This window comes from Saccoglossus kowalevskii, chromosome 22, assembly GCF_978046115.1.
Source record: "Saccoglossus kowalevskii chromosome 22, keSacKowa6.1, whole genome shotgun sequence".
NCBI lineage: Eukaryota > Metazoa > Hemichordata > Enteropneusta > Harrimaniidae > Saccoglossus > Saccoglossus kowalevskii.
This window is the reverse complement of record NC_140662.1, coordinates 23384889-23404463: the sequence shown is the minus strand read 5'-3', so window position 1 is coordinate 23404463 and position 19575 is coordinate 23384889. Positions and strand designations below refer to the sequence as shown.

Here is a 19575-nt window from a genome sequence, read left to right as displayed (position 1 = left end):
TGTTTTCATGTTTCGTCTGATATTTCTGTGGTATTCTGCTGCTGTAAGTAATGCACGATTTGTTCCGAAATTCAGGATATTGTGTGTATTCCAGGGTTATTCGTTTTTTGCTGAAAACACCCCTGTTTTTTAGTGGCAGAGTCGAATAGTCTCACTCCCACTGGGAAATCTGCATTGTTGCTTGAATGTGAGTTAATTAAACACATTTTCCAGACCGGCGAAAGAGTATACAACAGCCAATTTTAACAGCCTGTTACATGATTTTACTCTGAATGTCAACATGAAAAGAGGCTAGTCCATTTTACGCAGGAGTAATTGGGAGTAGAATATGTGAGGGATAGTATCAACAGAGATGTGTATAGTGAAAAGTAATATCTATCCTTCATTTGCATCTCTGAGCATTTCTGTTTTAGTATATTGGTTTGAAAATGTTGAACTTGCATGATTTGCAATGTGTTTTTTTTACTGGGACTAACCTATTGATCGAATCCCGGGTTTGAACGAGAACGGCACACCACGTGATTCGTTTGAATACAATGCTGATGGCAAACATGCCGTGTTACTGCGGTACTCCACTGACGGGATGACTTACTAGTACTGCATGCTACAACTTCGCTTGTGATGTTGCTTGTTAGCCATGGATTACATGAATCTTGATTACCAGTCAAATGTTGCTCATTTGACATTGGTAATCTTTATTTGGAACTGAGTAACTTCCTGGTACTTCGTACTATGATAAAAATCAGTCAACATACATCAAGTTCTCTCAATCGTAGTATTCCATGTGATGTACACCTAATATGCCAAAAATGTTGCTGAACGATTTGAACTGAATAAAAATAGCAGACGAAAATTTGTTTACAAAATAAAAATACTTCGGTTGCCAATGAAAACCGGTAAAAAACAAGCAATATGTTTTCGGCTGTTATCATGGAAGGGACATGAACGTGAAGCTAACGTCTGTTTATAACTGAAACCAGGCACCTTATACGAGGTTCGCAAAATAACATAGCAGTCATTAGAAGTTACTTTATTTTATTGTTAGGACGTATTCAGCCGTTAAATGTATTATTTCCAACCGTTTTGCGATAGTATTTTCTAGATTGGAGGCAGCATTTACATTTTATTCAAAGTTCAAAGCTGCGTTGGGATTACGTTGACAGTGGTAACAATGTCGGCGCTGGTGATCTCTTACCAGTGCGCAACGTAGCCAAAATAAAAGGCATGATCATTTGGGCACTGCTATTACAAGACTTTGGCTGTTGCCATGGTAGCGGTGGGTCAGGATTGTTTTTCCAATTAGTGATGGTACGACCTGCCTGTCAAGTATGAACAAAATCAGCCAAGCCAAAAAAAATCACAGAAGAGTTAAAAAGCCATTCCTGCTGAACAGTTACTCTAACTTCGGGGTCAACTTTCTCATTAATGAAAAAAGATATCAAAAATTCAAATAGTAACTTTTTGCCCACACTCAAGCCGAGTACAATGAGCTATGTCTGAGGTGTTGTATCACAGGGAGTTGGACAAACTTATGTATTTTAATAAATTATTGAATAATAAAATGTTATATAACTTTTCTTTTACCCCCCTCCCCTTCCTGGTATCTATTTCAAGTATTTTTGTCAGGTTCAAATTGTTCACCAGCATTTTTGGCATGTTAGATGTACCGGTACATCACATAGAATACTAGGATTGGAAGAACTTAATGTTTGTTGACCACCTGGAATCTGAGTTTTATAAATCTTGAAGGGCTCTCGGAAGATCCACCCGCTGCCTGGACCCACAGTAAAATCTCCGATTAATATGGAGCCGCAACCATCAACATCGATATACCATGAGGTTTCTGCTGGGGACGTTGCGGCGTTACTCAGTTACTTCATAATAGTTGGAAATGAACACATTACACCCGACCCTACCACTCCATATACAATGTAAACTACACCCCAAAACATCCTTTCACCCACAGTTACTACCGTGTTTCACCAGTGTATTCTATTTGACGTCAGGAGAAATTGAAATAAACAAATTAATTATAATTTCAGCCTCTAAGTGACCACTGATTAAATAAACTACCTTGTCTTTATGTCAACTTGCAGTTATTCGTTGCCTACATCAGTGACTTCAAAATATATGTTTCAATCCCAGGAATTTCACTCGCTGTTAATTGCATGGGAGTGCCAGTCTTTAATGAATTTCTATTGTCATGTCAATTTCTTGCGATTACTCGGAACATTAAGCTGTAACCACATACCGCCTAGGTGCTGTAATTAAATCCTGGTGTAAGCACCATATGAACTATGAACAATGCATGTGAAGCCAGCTGTGGGGTATATTCAATCCTATAGATTTCTCATTGTTTGGTAACTATTTGCTGCAAATGCAACAAAAATCAATATAAAAAATATTACCCACACAGCATTCTACAGGTTACTTGTTGTATTTATATGTTGACCTGTATATTGACCTCTATGTTGATTTCTATATATTGACTGCTATTTTGACCTGTATTTTATCCTGTTTGTTCACCTGTATGTTGATCATAGCTGTAAATGATAATAATAAATTGATGCCTGAATTAAAGAATAAATAACTATTAAATTTGTGTTTTTTAATCGTCAGATTGTTCGTAAATACAAATTGACTGATGCTACAGCCTATTTATTGGAACAAGCGGGTGATGTGCACGGAGCCTTTGGAATCATGTTAGAAAAGTTACAAAATAAAGTCAGATTGTTTATGGAGTTAGTCACACAGAATGATGAAGGGCAAGCTGGTAAGTTTCACTTTATTGTTTCCTTCACATTCTGTGTATTTTTAACAGTTTATCTTATCTGAGTCGTGTCTTTTTTGGAAAAGTGGAAATTAATAATAATAACCAAAATCAGTGAGCAAAATTCTTTTCTGCATGTGTTCAAAGAATTTTTGAAATTAGAAATTTACGGCATTTTTTTCCCCTTAAATTAAAAAGATTGGTCGTAAGTGTCAACAGTAAATAATTTGTTATCTTTTGATTATAGACAATGATATAATCTGTCATGGTGATCACAATAATCAGTCACAGGTGTATATGTGTACATTTTAATTTTTCAATAGACCATTTTTCGTTCACTGTGAGAATCGCGCGTTATGCGTGAAATCGAACGTAAAAACAGGACAAACAAAGGTCATAGCGTCGTAGTGGCGTCAAACATCGCGTGGGATTCGACAAACGCGAAGTATTTTGATGAACATTTCCATGCTTAATCATGTGCTGTCCACATTTGATGATAGGCAATTTCGATTAAGTAAGGGTATTCGGAAGCAATATTCCTCTGTCGATGATCTATCAGTCAATGTGTGTTACAAAATAAAGAAAGTCGAGTTCAAAATCAAATCGTTCGTTTGCGGCAGACGTTCGACGCGCGTCTTTCATACGTCTCGTGAGATCTCGCAATTGTACGGAAAATCACCTATTCCCCAACGTCAGCCTGCTCCAAATTGTTGCACATTAGCTACACATATTATTGAAGCTTGTTTTTTGCAACATTATAAATATTGTTTGTTGATTTCAGATTTAGCCATGTCTCTTAGCAATGTACAGGCTTCATTGATGATAATAGTTCAGTTATGTCAAAGAAATTCACAACGATTGGACGAAGTAGAGAGACAGGTTAGTGTTACTTTAATAGTCATAAACCCTCCAGCAAGGACTTGTTTCTGAAATGTAAATAAGTTGAAGGAAGGAAATTCACAGCGTTCTACTGTAATCAGTCTTACTGAACAACACAGTTGACAAAGAGACAGGTTACGTGTTATTTTGTAAGTCATACATGTACACCCTCTAGCTATGACACGTTTCTGAAATGTAAATGAGTAGATGGAAGGACATTCACAGCGTTCTAATGTAATCAGTCTGTCAGTTAATGACTGGACAACACAATTAACAATGGAGACAGGTTACGTGTTAAATTATAAGTATACGCCTTCTGGCCTACAAGGAAAATAAATATGTATGCTTTTGGAAAACATGTTCAAATTTATTTATCTAAAACTAATGTTGATTTCAAACATCAATGAATTTCAACTCTTTTGCATTGTTTTGTCAAAACCAATCTGTTTCTCTCTGCATCAATAATAAGCGAGGGCAAATTTTTTTTCACAATTTATAATCATATGCCCAGAAATTCAGAGTGATAAATTACAAATATATCCAGTCTGATACAGCTGAGTTATAAAACAAACTGAGAACTGCTTGTTTATTTGAATATGTGCTGAACATGCCATTTTCAATGACCTCAAAAACAAGTGAGAAATTTGGTATGAACACTGAGGGCAGTATGAATCTTAGAAGACACCTTTCTAGAAAAAAAGAATTGATTGTGTTGTCTTCAACTCCTTTGTTATCTACAAATCCAAATAATAAAATTGACTGTATATATCATGTTAATTATGATATTCCTGTTTCACTTTAGACGTTGTGGTTCCCACTGTTAGATTTAATGATGGCTGCACAGAGAAAAATCAAAGGTTCCATACCCACTGAACAGTTTGAAGGTAAATTTGTTATTATTGGTGTACATTGTCGTCACTATGCAGTAAAGTGAGAACACTAAATTATATGCATGAAGTGACAATGAACCAAATATGATGTGGTCTTTGGTATGCTGCATTGGTGCATGAATCATTCCAATGTGATGTGATCTTTGGTATACTTCATTAGTGAATAAATCATTTCAATGTGATGCGTCTTTGGTATACTGCATTAGTGCATAAATCATTCCAATGTGATGTGATCTTTGGTATGCTGCATTAGTGCATAAATCAATCCAATGTGATGTGATCTTTGGTATGCTGCATTAGTGCATAAATCATTCCAATGTGATGCGTCTTTGGTATACTGCATTAGTGCATAAATCATTCCAATGTGATGCGTCTTTGGTATACTGCATTAGTGCATAAATCATTTCAATGTGATGTGATCTTTGGTATGCTGCATTGGTGCATAAATCATTCCAATGTGATGCGTCTTTGGTATACTGCATTAGTGCATAAATCATTCCAATGTGATGTGATCTTTTGTATACTGCATTAGTGCATAAATCATTCCAATGTGATGTGATCTTTTGTATACTGCATTAGTGCATAAATCATTCCAATGTGATGTGATCTTTGGTATGCTGCATTAGTGCATAAATCATTCCAATGTGATGCGTCTTTGGTATACTGCATTAGTGCATAAATCATTCCAATGTGATGCGTCTTTGGTATACTGCATTAGTGCATAAATCATTTCAATGTGATGTGATCTTTGGTATGCTGCATTGGTGCATAAATCATTCCAATGTGATGTGATCTTTGGTATGCTGCATTAGTGCATAAATCATTCCAATGTGATGCGTCTTTGGTATGCTGCATTAGTGCATAAATCATTCCAATGTGATGCGTCTTTGGTATGCTGCATTAGTGCATAAATCATTCCAATGTGATGCGTCTTTGGTATGCTGCATTAGTGCATAAATCATTCCAATGTGATGTGATCTTTGGTATACTGCATTAGTGCATAAATCATTCCAATGTGATGCGTCTTTGGTATGCTGCATTGGTGCATAAAACATTCCAATGTAGTGTGGTCTTTGGTATGCTGCATTAGTGCATAAATCATTCCAATGTGATGCGTCTTTGGTATGCTGCATTAGTGCATAAATCATTCCAATGTGATGTGATCTTTGGTATACTGCATTAGTGCATAAATCATTCCAATGTGATGCGTCTTTGGTATGCTGCATTAGTGCATAAATCATTCCAATGTGATGCATCTTTGGTTTGCTGCATTGGTGCATAAATCATTCCAATGTGATGCGTCTTTGGTATGCTGCATTGGTGCATAAAACATTCCAATGTAGTGTGGTCTTTGGTATGCTGCATTAGTGCATAAATCATTCCAATGTGATGTGATCTTTGGTATGCTGCATTAGTGCATAAATCATTCCAATGTGATGTGGTCTTTGGTATGCTGCATTAGTGCATAAATCATTCCAATGTGATGTGGTCTTTGGTATGCTGCATTAGTGCATAAAACATTCCAATGCTGCACAATTTGTCATTATTTTCATTTGAGTTTGTCTGTAACCAATTTTCATATATCAGTATTCAATATGAACATGTCTGTAACCATTTTGCATGTCTGTATAATTATGCATTTGATAATTTCTTTAATCGACTTGAATGTGGCAGTAATTAATTTGAATATGTCAGTAATTGACATGAAAATGTCATTAATCGATATGAACATATTGAAAATTTAATTAATTGATTTAAAATTGTCAAACAATTTAAACATCTCAGTGAACACTTTCAATGTCAGTAATCAATTTAAGTATGTGAATTATTAAGGTAGCGGGACTATTATTTGCATACTTGTTTTCATCTTCTAATTGTGACTAAATGACTACAAATAGACCCGGAAAAGTATATATTTTTAGAATCGCCAGACTTCAAGCTTTTCACAAGTGTATTTTGCATGCCCGTATCTGCAGTCTACAACGCGTTACTCAATCAAAGGTGAAAAATTACTTTTTCTGTAAAAAAAATAATTACGCATTTATGCTGGCGATAAGAAGTATTTTTTTCTCTTTTCCTAGTTGTTCAATAGTCTGGTAAATTGAATGTGTCTGGTCAGTTTTATTCAAGCAACGCATTTTAAAAAATAGTGTGCTGAATTTCAATTACTGTTTTAGTCACATTGTCCCCAACTCAAACCACAACTCGTTGGTAAATAATCGATGAAATAGTTTGTCTGGACACATTCAAGTTCCTCTCATTGTCACCTTAAAGCTGTGAAAATTTGGTGTTAATCCGACGACAATAAGTATACGTTATTTTTTGTTAAAGACCTTGTATTTTGAAAAACATAAACTCCTAGAAAACGTCCATGAAGTAACAGCAAAGATTTTCAAGCTTGTTTATCGGCACAATCAATTTGTTTTCCCATCAAGGTCTGTTTTACCATGTGTAGGGGCATCCAAATGTGTAAGGCTATTAGAAACCAAAAAAATAAAGGAATGGGATAGCTATAATTGGATAAATTCGGCACATGAAAACACCAAAATCAATGATTTTTTTCAGTGGCTGTGTGACTTTGCATCTGACACATTCATATGCAAATGACTAATCTGTGAAACAAACAGGGGCAGAGACAAACCACTTGAATGTTTGGAAACACTCATTGTGTGTCAGATAGCTACTGATAACACATCCTAACATTGCTTTGTCTTGAGTTTATCTTTGAAACTTATAGGCACACAGATTAAACCTGTGTTGTTGATTTTGGAAAACACTACTGAGTCTGCCTTGCTTCCCTTCAGAAAATATACATTTTAACCAACTTACATGACATTCTATGTTATGTTGACTTTATCATATGAAAGTTTATAGTGCATTTCATCAATTAATAAATAAATGTGAAAATCGTAATTTTCAACACAAATAATAGTCTCCCTACCTTAATTTATATATGTCAATCGATTTTAAAATGTCAGTAATTAATTTGAATATGTCATTAATTGATTTTAACACGTCAGTAACTATTTCAAATATGTTAGTAATCTAAACTTGCCAGTAATCACTTTGAACATGTCATTAATTTATTTGATATTCAGTAATTAATTTTAAATATGTCAATAATCAATTTAATTTTTCCTGTTTCTACAGGTTGGCATATATGATGTCATATATAAAATTATTAATATCCTGTATGTGAAATACCATTTCATATAATAAACTTAAATTCATTGTGAAAGTTTCTCTTAATTTTCTCAGAATTCAAAGAGTTGACAAAGCATGTACTGAACAGCATGATGGGATACATAGCTCTCCCAGCTATTCTACAGAAAACAATGCAGGTAAGTCTATCTTTACTTGCTCAATACTGACTCGCATACATATATATACAATTATGTATATATTACAGGACATTTCATGAAGGCATGAGCATTTTTTAGCTCCGCTGTCGACTTTGTCAAGAGGAGCTTATGATATGAGTGATTGACCGTCAGTGTCCATCATCAGCGTCCGTGTCAATGTTTTACTTTTTCGACTTCTTCTAGAAAACTACAAGCCTGAATGCTTTGACACTTGGTGTATATGTACCGTGGGTAGACCTCTCTAAGATTTGTTCATTTCATGATGATATCTTCAATTCTCTAATTTTGGTGAATATTTTTGTAATTTTTGGTAAAAAGTGATATTTTCGGCTTTTTGTTAAAAACTGCAAGTCCGCTTGCTTTGATACTATATATATGGATGCTACATGTGGACCGCTTTCAAATTTGTTCATTTCGTGATGATATCTTCAATTTTCTAATTTTAATGAATATTTTTGTCATTTTTGGTAAAAAGTGATATATTGGACTTCTTGTTAACAACCACAGGTCCACTTATATATAGGTACCTCAGGTAGACTTCTCTAAGATTTGTTCGTCTTCTAATGATATCTTCAGTTCAGAAATGTTCATTGCTAACAGTGGAACTATCTCAGCTGAGAGGCTGCTTGTTTTTAATTTCATTGTGTGTTAATGGATGCATGTATCGGCCACTGATTGTAACCTGCAAAGATTCATGGGTAATTGACATTACCAAATGTCATTCTTAACCAATGAATGAAACTTTTCTGACTTCATGAAATTCACTGTACATGTGACTATTATTTTTGATTTATATACATGTAGCATATAGCACTATGACTGTCTATGTGTTATTGCAGACCATGCATATTTCACTCATTGTTATAGACTGCGGACAATTGATAAGACTCTGAATGTGTTAAAGGGTCAATTTCAGTTAATAGGTCTAATTTCATAGTGAATTAACTGCTGGTTTATAATGGGAACAAAAGCAAGATTAAACAAGGGTGTCCCATGATTCCTTGGCGCAATTGTCAATATTGACAACTCTCTCTTTAACAATCTGATGTGATAAATAGTAAGTCTACATATGATGGGGAAATGTTGTATTAATTAAATATTTTTGTTTTCCTAATAATAACTGAATTGTGTTTTTCATTTCTATTCAGGACCCTACCTACAGTAGTGGTAAATTTGGTGATATGAAGGAATTAATTCTGGGAATGTTAGATACTTATAATTATGAAAAGGTAATGGACAGTCACTGCATGAATGACTTGAGTGGGTGGGTTGTGCAGTGAGTGGATGGGTTGTGGAGTGAGTGGGTGGGTTGTGGAGTGGGTTGTGGAGTGAGTGTAGGAAGGATGGGGTATAGGGTGAGTGGGTGGGTAGGTTGTGGAGTGAGTGTAGGAAGGATGGGGTATAGGGTTGAGTGAGTGGGTGGAGTGAGTGTAGGAAGGATGGGGTATAGGGTTGAGTGAGTGGGTGGAGTGAGTGTAGGAAGGATGGGGTATAGGGTTGAGAGAGTGGGTGGAGTGAGTGTAGGAAGGATGGGGTATAGGGTTGAGTGGGTGGGTGGAGTGAGTGTAGGAAGGATGGGGTATAGGTTTGAGTTATTGAGTGTAGGAAGGATGGGGTATAGGGTTGAGTGAGTGGGTGGAGTGAGTGTAGGAAGGATGGGGTATAGGGTTGAGTGGGTGGGTGGAGTGAGTGTAGGAAGGATGGGGTATAGGGTTGAGTGAGTGGGTGGAGTGAGTGTAGGAAGGATGGGGTATAGGGTTGAGTGAGTGGGTGGGTGGAGTGAGTGTAGGAAGGATGGGGTATAGGGTTGAGTGGGTGGGTAGATTGTGGAGTGAGTGTAGGAAGGATGGGGTATAGGGTTGAGTGGGTGGGTGGAGTGAGTGTAGGAAGGATGGGGTATAGGGTTGAGTGGGTGGGTGGAGTGAGTGTAGGAAGGATTGGGTATAGGGTTGAGTGTGTGGGTGGAGTGTGTAGGAAGGATGGGGTATAGGGTTGAGTGAGTGGGTGAGAGTGAGTGTAGGAAGGATGGGGTATAGGGTTGAGTGGGTGGGTGGAGTGAGTGTAGGGAGGATGGGGTATAGGGTTGAGTGAGTGGGTGGAGTGAGTGTAGGAAGGATGGGGTATAGGGTGGAGTGAGTGTAGGAAGGATGGGGTATAGGGTTGAGTGGGTGGGTGGAGTGAGTGTAGGAAGGATGGGGTATAGGGTTGAGTGAGTGGGTGGGTGGGTGAGTTATTGAGTGTAGGAAGGATGGGGTATAGGGTGGAGTGAGTGGGTGGAGTGAGTGTAGGAAGGATGGGGTATAGGGTGGAGTGAGTGGGTGGAGTGAGTGTAGGAAGGATGGGGTATAGGGTGAGTGGGTGGGTAGATTGTGGAGTGAGTGTAGGAAGGATGGGGTATAGGGTTGAGTGGGTGGGTGGAGTGAGTGTAGGAAGGATGGGGTATAGGGTGGAGTGAGTGGGTGGAGTGAGTGTAGGAAGGATGGGGTATAGGGTGGAGTGAGTGGGTGGAGTGAGTGTAGGAAGGATGGGGTATAGGGTGAGTGGGTGGGTGGGTTGTGGAGTGAGTGTAGGAAGGATGGGGTATAGGGTTGAGTGAGTGGGTGGGTGGAGTGAGTGTAGGAAGGATGGGGTATAGGGTTGAGTGAGTGGGTGGAGTGAGTGGGTGGGGTTGTGTTGTGTAGTGAATGTGGGAAGACATTAAGGGCCTTAATTGGGTGAGTTGGTGTTGTGGGTGAGTAGGTGGGCTGTGCTGTTAAATTTGCCTAGAAGGGAGGGAAATTAGTGGTGTTCACTTGGGTGGAGAGGAGAGGAGATCAAGGGCGTGTTGAGTGAGATTAATGCTGATGGTGATAACAATATTACGGTGTTTTACATTTTCTATGTGGGTAGGATATGAGTAAGGTAATGATCAATAGTGGGTTTAGTGAATATATTTAGTGGAAAGTGACTCATATTAGTGGGTTACATTTAGCAAATGATATATATTAGTTTCCATAATTATAAAATGGTATGTTGTCATGGTGAATGTATTAAATGTGGGAGTAGATTGTACTAGTTTGTTGTCATGGGTTACCACTGACTGTGAAAATGATCAGAACTAAAGTCAGTCATTAGGTAAGTCAAAATGTGATGTGATTTATTTACTGGTAAATTTGTTTATGAACAGTTTAACATTTGGCTGTGAATAACAATGAATGTATTCGCAGTGATACATGGCATTTAAGTATTACATGACAGTAAAAACTTAACATAAATTAATAATTCATTGCTGTGGGAGAGGCACAATGTTGAAGTGAATCAATGACAAAATAAAGCATGTTTTCATGGAAAAAATCATTAATATTTTAAGTAATAAATCATTTTACATATTAAACAATTCTTGTATCAAGAAAATGTTTTTCTACATTGTTTTCGTTACAGACTTTATTAAAGACTACCAATAACTTATTGAATCATGATTTACATGGATCTTTGGTAAATTTAACGATGGCAGTCAATAAAGGATTGGCAGCCAAAGACGACAATTGCCATGTATGCAGTAAACCACATACTGACCAGGATCAGCAATCTGTGTGTATATTCAGGTAAGTAACAATTAATGACTTTGATTGGTTAAGCTCTGTCACATGACATTCACTTTTGATTGCGATTGGTGCATTTTGGGGATTATGGGTCACCACAGTGAGTCCTGATTAGAAAATTTAGAGGAATTGATAATTTATTCTGTGTATGTTATAAATGGGACCACTTGCTGTTTAACAATAGAGCCTTGGCTATCACAATCTCCTGGATCATGTGACATACATATATTATTTTTTGCAATCTCCTGGATCATGTGACATACATAATTTTTTTTTTTTTTTAAATATTTTTTGTGCCAGGCGACAGTTCCGGACATTGAGTGTCACTGTTGTCTCTCCTGACTTTTTTTGCGTATGTGCAAATTGCAAGTGCTAGTGACAACACATAGTGCATTTTGCCACAGAAGTCATTTCCTGTTTGGGACTACATGACAGGGCTGTGTGGCCATCTCTCTGTCAAATGGCAATTTGTAATGCGCTATCCTGGCGTCAACCAGGCCCGGTCGAACACAAGCACCTGCGGACCTTAACCAAGGTTCCCCCAAAGTCGCATTCGTTAGTGAATGAATCACGGCCAGTGGAATTGGCCTTCCCATTGAGTCTGTGGCACACTCACCCAGGGTTGGGGTCGACCCTTTGATGTTCAGCCTAAGGTAGGATTTGAACTTGGGTCTACCGATCATGAGTCTGATGCGACAACTACTATGGTACCTGTGACTGGTCGACACAAGATTTATTTACATTTTCAGTTGAATTGAAAAAAAATTGCATTAAAAATGCATTCTCTACTAAATACTTGTTCTTTTTTTTTTTAGTTGTGGTCATGCCTATCATACACTGTGTCTTCTGTCAGTTGGAAGTTGTACTATGATTGATGGTCAGCAACACTGGTTTTGTTATCAGTGTAATACTAACAAAAGAAGAGGTGTGAAAGATCGAAAGAAGAGCCTTACCCAGTTGTCTCCAACATCTAAATCTCCCCCTAATATAAACGTGGTACAAAATGGAAAAAAGAAAGTACAGGTGAGATACAACTGTAGAGGGCATGTTTTCTAAAGATATTCTGTATATGTATATTATCTCTTGGTAGAAATGTTCAAAACGATGGCTTCGACACATGTGTTTTTAGCACTTTTGCTTGTCAAAATATCTTGATAATCTTCTCAATTTCTTTTATTGTAGGATACACAATTAGATGCAGCACAAGAAATGGCTTTATCTAAGCTACGACAGGCTACTAGAGGACCATCTAGGGTAAGTAATGTCTTTATCTCAGATAGGACAGTCTACTAGGGGACCTTCTAGGGTAAGTAATGTCTTTATCTCAGTTAAGACAGTCCACTAGAGGAGCTTCTAGGGTAAGTAATGTCTTTATCTCAGATAGGACAGTCTACTAGGGGACCTTCTAGGGTAAGTAATGGTTTTATTTCAGCTAAGACAGGCTACTAGAGGACCTTCTAGGGGAAGTAATGTCTTTATCTCAGATAGGACAGTCTACTAGGGGACCTTCTAGGGTAAGTAATGGTTTTATTTCAGCTATGACAGGCTACTAGAGGACCTTCTAGGGGAAGTAATGTCTTTATCTCAGATAGGACAGTCTACTAGGGGACCTTCTAGGGTAAGTAATGGTTTTATTTCAGCTAAGACAGGCTACTAGAGGACCTTCTAGGGGAAGTAATGTCTTTATCTAAGCTATGACAGGCTACTAGAGGACCATCTAGGGTAAGTAATGGTTTTATCTAAGCTATGACAGGCTACTAGAGGACCATTTAGGGTAAGTAATGGTTTTATTTCAGCTAAGACGGGCTACTAGAGGACCATCTAGGGTAAGTAATGGCTTTATCTCAGGTAAGACAGTCCACTAGAGGACCTTCTAGGATAAGTAATGGTTTTATCTCAGCTAAGACAGCCTACTACAGGACCTGCTGGGGTAAGTAGTGGCTTTATTGGTCCCTGTTTGGACGCAGTCCGAAAACGGGGACTTGTGTTTTGACCTCCGTGTGTTCGTGCATGAGTGTGTGTGTTCGGACCTGTATCTTAGAAATGCCTGGACCAATCACAATCAAATTTCACATATACATCATACATGATATTATACATATGCACATCAATTTGTTTCACGATCTGATTCAAGATGGCCGAATGGCGGCCTTTTTTGTGCTAAAAATCATCAAAATCAAGAATTTTTCGGCTGTTTACAAATGGATTTTGTTCAAAATTGGTATATATGTTAGACATTATAGGACCTTGATGCACATCATTTTGTTTTTTAGATAAGATTTAAAATGGCCAACTGGCGGCCATTTTGTTTTAATAAATGTGGTTCTAGTGCCATATCTCTGACTTGCTTAGACTGATTATGTTCAAATTTTAAATATTCATTATAAATCATGTCATAGATATACAGATATATTGGTTTGACGATCCTATTCAAAATGGCCGAATGGTGGTCATTTTTGTGCTAAAAAATCATCAAATCAAGCATTTATGAATGGAATTTGTTCAAACTTGGTACATACATTAGACATTATGGGTTCCTGATGCACGTCATTTTATTTTTCAGATCGAATTTAAAATGGCCGGCTGGTGGCCATTTTGTATTAATGAATGCAGCTCTAGTGCCATATCTCTGACATGCTTTGACTAATTATGTTCAAATTTTATATATTCATTATACATGTATTCAAAATGGCTGATTTTGTTTTAATTAATGCTGTTCCAGAGTAATATCTCTCAATCATCATAATCATATTCCTGACATGTTTATGTTCCAGCTATATTACTATAAACAAAACTATATATCTTAAATTCAATAACTAACAGGGACTGTGCCATGTATGGCTTGTCTCAGATAGGATAGTCTACTAGAGGACCGTTTAGGGTAAGTAATGGCATTATCTCACCTAAGAAAGTCCACTAGTGGACCTTCCAGGGTAGGTAATGGCATTATCTCAGCTAAGACAGTCCACTAGTGGACATTCCAGGGTAGGTACTGGCAATTATCTCAGGTAAAACAGTCCACTAGAGGACCTTCCAGGGTAAGTAATGGTATTATCTCAGCTAAGACAGTCCACTAATGGACTTTCCAGGGTAGGTAATGGCATTATCTCAGCTAAGACAGTCCACTAGTGGACCTTCCAGGGTAGGTAATGGCATTATCTCAGCTAAGACAGTCAACTAGAGAACTTTCCAGGGTAAGTAATGGCATTATCTCAGGTAAGACAGTCCACTAGAGGACCTTCCAGGGTAAGTAATGGCTTTATCTCAGCTAAGACAGGCTACTAGAGGACCTTCCAGGGTAAGTAATGACTTTATCTCAGCTAAGACAGTCCACTAGTGGACCTTCCAGGGTAGGTAATGGCATTATCTCAGGCAAGACAGTCCACCAGAGGACCTTCTAGGGTAAATAATGGCTTTATCTCAGCTAAGACAGTCGACTAGAGGACCTTCTAGGGTAAGTAATGGTTTTATTTCAGATAGGACAGTCCACTAGAGACCTTCCAGGGTATGTAATGTCTTTACCTCAGGTAAGACAGTCTACTAGAGAACCTTCTAGAGAGGATAATGTCTTTATCTCAGCTAAGACAGTCTACTAGAGAACTTTCCAAGGTAGGTAATGTCTATATCTCAGCTAAGACAGTCTACTAGAGGACAGGCTAGGGTAAGTAATGTCATTCTCTCAGCTAAGACAGTCCACTTGAGGAGCTTCCGGGGTGAGTATTGACTTTATCTCTTCTAGAGAGGGTAATGTCTTTATCTCAGCTAAGACAGTTCACTAGAGAACCTTCTAAGGTAAATAATGGCTTTATCTCAGCTAAGACAGTCTACTACAGGACCTTCTAGGATAAGTAATGGCTTTATCTCAACTAAGACAGTCTACTAGAGGACTTTCTAGGGCAAGTAATGTCTTTTTCTCAGCTAAGACAGTCTACTAGAGGACTTTCCAGGGTAGGTAATGTCTATATTTCAGCTAAGACAGTCTACTAGAGGACAGGCTAGGGTAAGTAATGTCATTCTCTCAGCTAAGACAGTCCACTTGAGGAGCTTCCGGGGTGAGTATTGACTTTATCTCAGCTAAGACAGTCGACTAGAGGACCTTCCAGGGTAAGTAATGACTTTATCTCAGCTTTGATAGTCCATTAGAGAACTTTCTGGGATATACGACTTCATCTCAGATGAGAAAGGATTGTTACAAAATGCTTTGTGCCATTTTTTCTCTCATTTTTACTTCAATGTATATAATAATAGCTTACCAGTTTCACTTGAGGTATAAAGTGATAACCACTTGAACTAATCATTTTATTTTTATGCCAGTTACAAAATATATATAACTATAATTGCCTGCTATAATTATTCTGTTACTCTTCTTTGCAGTTGGCAATCTTGAGTGAGCTGTCGCGAGCTAATCGTAGTCACCCTTCTCGTAAAGGAGTTGTTTCTGCAGATAGTATTTTACACAAAGAAAGTTTCAAGCTCCATTTATCAGCTCCGCCATTAGATACAAGTCTGGAATAAAAGTAGTGTAACTGATGCACTTAATGACCGGAAATATGGCTCTTTTCTTGGCATTATTACTACTCTATTTGTATTTATCGTATATGATTCCTGATTGAACATCTGGTAATGTGTTAGGGCTAGAGAACCAATCATGTACAATCTTGCAAGTCATCTCATAGTAACCAAGTAAATAAGCAAGGTCTTCTCTGATTGGCTTGCTTCCAGTACACACAGTGATGAAGTGCTCTGTGATTGGCTTGCAATGTAGAAAACGGAAATTAAACTTGTCATTTATTGTGATAGAGACCTGCAGCCATGGAGAATTAACAATAAACCTTTAGACAAATGAATTGGCAAAATGCTACACCTAATTGTTGGTAGTATTTTATGTACATGTACCCATGTTCATTGAATTTAAAGATGACATCAATTTTAGAGCTGTGTGAAAAATAAAGATTTAAAGAAACATAATATTAAAAACTGCCCGAAGTATGTGAAGATTGTTTATTTAACTAATAGTGTCATATTTCTAAATGTATTGTTATGGTTACTATATATACAGTAATGTAGGTATATTTTTAGTATTGGCAGTTCAAGTACTAATCAATCTGTTTTTAAATGCTATTTTTTGTAAATATATAAAAAAAAACAGTTGTACCTTGGCTTGGCTTGGATGTATATTGTTTGTTTACAAAACATTGGAATACTTGCTATGTTTTAAAGAAGTATTGATTAAGATAAAATGCAATATAGTAATATGGTATGTGTTTTTTTATGTCCAAGCATCTATTTATTTTACTCATTTTATCTAAAAATTATTGAAATGATTTTTTTCATGACAATTGATAACTTTTGACTTATGTTCATTCTAATAGATAATTAAATATTTATGATAATAAATATTAATTATATGAAGTTTTTTGTTTATTTGTTTTCATTTCTTTAGTATAGTTTAAATCTACTGACTATCCTGTGAGAAATTAAACATTTTTATTATACTTAGAATTGTGGCCAATGATTAATACACTGGTCTGAGGGTGCTCTGTATTTGTTTGCTTTAGGATGTGTGGCATAACTGTAGGGTTGGTTTAAACCATTAATGGTACATGGCTGGTAATGCTTGGTTACTGGTAAATATATTTGGTGATTATTTATTCTTTCCCTCACAAATCTTTACCAATTTTGTTCGAAGCTAGTATATATATATTTGACCAATTAGCATCCATTTATGTCTTCCAAGACACAAAAAAAAACGCTTCTGAACCGATTTTGTTCTATGTTGGTACCTGACTGCTAGAGAGTGTTCTCCATATTCTGCAATTTAACTGCCCTCCTGCCCAGTGTTTTAACTATTTTTAGTGACCCACTTGTCACAGTTTAAACTGTAGGAATTTCCAAATTTAAGTTTACTGTTCTAAATATAGTTAAGGATGAGTGTGAACAGTTTTTAGCAGACTCATTAAAGACATTGTTACAGACACCGCCCATGTGGTTAAAAACAATACAACTGCTGTATCACCAATTTCTCATCTTCGCAGCATGTCTTGTATTTGTCAGGGCATACCATTATCATGTGTATTAGTTTTGAGTTTTAAATGGTCCATCCCTAACTGAATACATGTACATAAATCAAATCAAGTTACGACTTTGGGGAAACCTTGGTTAAGGTCCGCAGGTGCTTGTGTTCGACGAGTCTGGTTGATGTTGATGAAGTCAGGAGAGACGACAGTGTCACTCAATGTCCAGAACTGTCGCCTGGCACAAAAAAAAAGTTTTAAAAAAATAGTTGGAATTGTGTTCTCAGAAAGATGATATTGCCTAGCATATCATCATGACCCCCATTAGTGGGAATTTAGGTACTTCCTAACTCAATCTCCCAGTGCATCACAGATTTGTTGTGCTCAATTCACAATGAATGCTTAAGAAAAGTATCTCGAGTCGCACGATTTTATGCAACACAAATGGTATATGTATCCACGATGGAAACTAGTCTCTCTAAGGCAGACCAAGGCGTACTGAATAGTCACTCTAATATATTATTAAGCATAGCTTGGCATACCCTTTCGTCGTTGCGTGTATGCGATATACAATTAACGGGTCGAAAATGTTGACATCGTTCGGTGTTTTATTTCCTTGAAAGTAGTAAAATTTGTTTGCTATTTAATATTGATCGAAATCACCAGAGGGAAACATAACCACAGGAATCCCATGAACTAATCAACTGTACGCCTAGCCTGTATGAGGGTGTCGGTTGGTATTTAGTGTAGTATAAAAATAGGCAGGGATGAAAGTACTAACGTTCCCAGATTTTTAAACCGGTATAGCTGGAGACGTGTTGTATTTAGAATTTGTCATGCATGGATCACGGCACGGAACAGGAGATTCTTAAAACCGTATACCCCGGCTCAGCATTCATAAATGTGGTCAATCTGTTTAATTTTCTTGATTTATTATAATAATATCTTTGGAATTATGGTAAGGCGTTGGCAAAAATATGAAAGAGCGACTAACTTTCTTCGAAAACAATATTATATTTTATGTGAAACGTGTCAGTTATTTAATTATAAAAGAAAACAAAGAGCGAATTTTATGGTATCTGTCAGTTCTGTTACTGACATTATGTTGTGTTACGTTGTTAATACACGTTATCTATGCCATTTTAGGGAGAGGGTTCCTGGGCCAACTCTCACCTACAGACACGCACAAACCGAGATCCACCACTGACTTGCAAATTTAAGCTACAAGAAAAGGAATAGTGTATACGCCGTCACTAACTTGAAGAAATTAAAACTAATGAACCAAACGAGGAAAGTACTATCACACTTAAACAGATGCATTGGACATATTCTACTATGCATATCCTTAAATCAAATAATATATGACTAAATTACTTTGTATACCTGTGAACTGTTCATTCAGCCACAGTCCCTCTCTGATTCAGCATAAGGGTTGAAAACGGAATAGCTAAATTCAGTTTGTAAAATTTTTCAGGTGAACTTGCCAATATATTTAGGCATTGTATCTGTCCCCTTGTAACACGTTGGTTTGTGAGGGGTGGCACAAATACCATGCAAATACCAATGGGGACAGTCTGCAGCTGGTGGTAACATTTTCGAAAATGCAACTCAATATTCTCCCTTACATAGTCGTACAAGTTAGTTTAGGTTGCCGTGCAAAACCCGACTTTCGCGTTCGCGTTCGCTTTCGCCATTTATACACTCCCATGACATTTTATTTTACTGAAAAAACAAAATAAACAAGGCACTGTATGCAATTCTAACTACTTCGTGGTGCCATCGAGGTGGGACAGTATGCAATATACTGTCACAAAGAACACAATGAAGTCAAAACAGAGAGAGAGACTCCTGTTATATTATTGTAAATGTTGTATAAATATATTAGTTGTCTGTGTATAATTATCGCTACGCGTCTTACCGCCTATCCGATCTTCATTTCACCACCACCGAATAAAAGCTTGCCCATTTATAATAATGTTGTTCACTGGCTTTTGAGTTGTTTCAGCTCAGCTGCAGTCATTCAAAGCCGGCGTTACGTAACGATTGACATTTAGACATTTCGGCTGGGACTGATGACAA

At 37.2% G+C, this 19575-nt stretch overlaps 1 protein-coding gene across 1 annotated transcript in view; it reads left to right on the top strand.

The window, feature by feature from the left end:
• The window catches only part of LOC102810066 (vacuolar protein sorting-associated protein 8 homolog), a 68775-nt gene extending 51881 nt beyond the window's left edge, over window positions 1–16894 (top strand). The window contains exons 33-41 of the mRNA XM_085496010.1: window positions 2620–2773; window positions 3552–3649; window positions 4452–4533; window positions 7798–7880; window positions 9050–9130; window positions 11322–11485; window positions 12298–12505; window positions 12665–12736; window positions 15857–16894. Coding sequence (XP_085352136.1) covers window positions 2620–2773; window positions 3552–3649; window positions 4452–4533; window positions 7798–7880; window positions 9050–9130; window positions 11322–11485; window positions 12298–12505; window positions 12665–12736; window positions 15857–15997 — 1083 coding nt within the window. The 3' untranslated portion in view covers window positions 15998–16894. The remainder of the gene's footprint in view (window positions 1–2619; window positions 2774–3551; window positions 3650–4451; window positions 4534–7797; window positions 7881–9049; window positions 9131–11321; window positions 11486–12297; window positions 12506–12664; window positions 12737–15856) is intronic.
• The last annotated feature ends 2681 nt before the right edge of the window (window positions 16895–19575 follow it).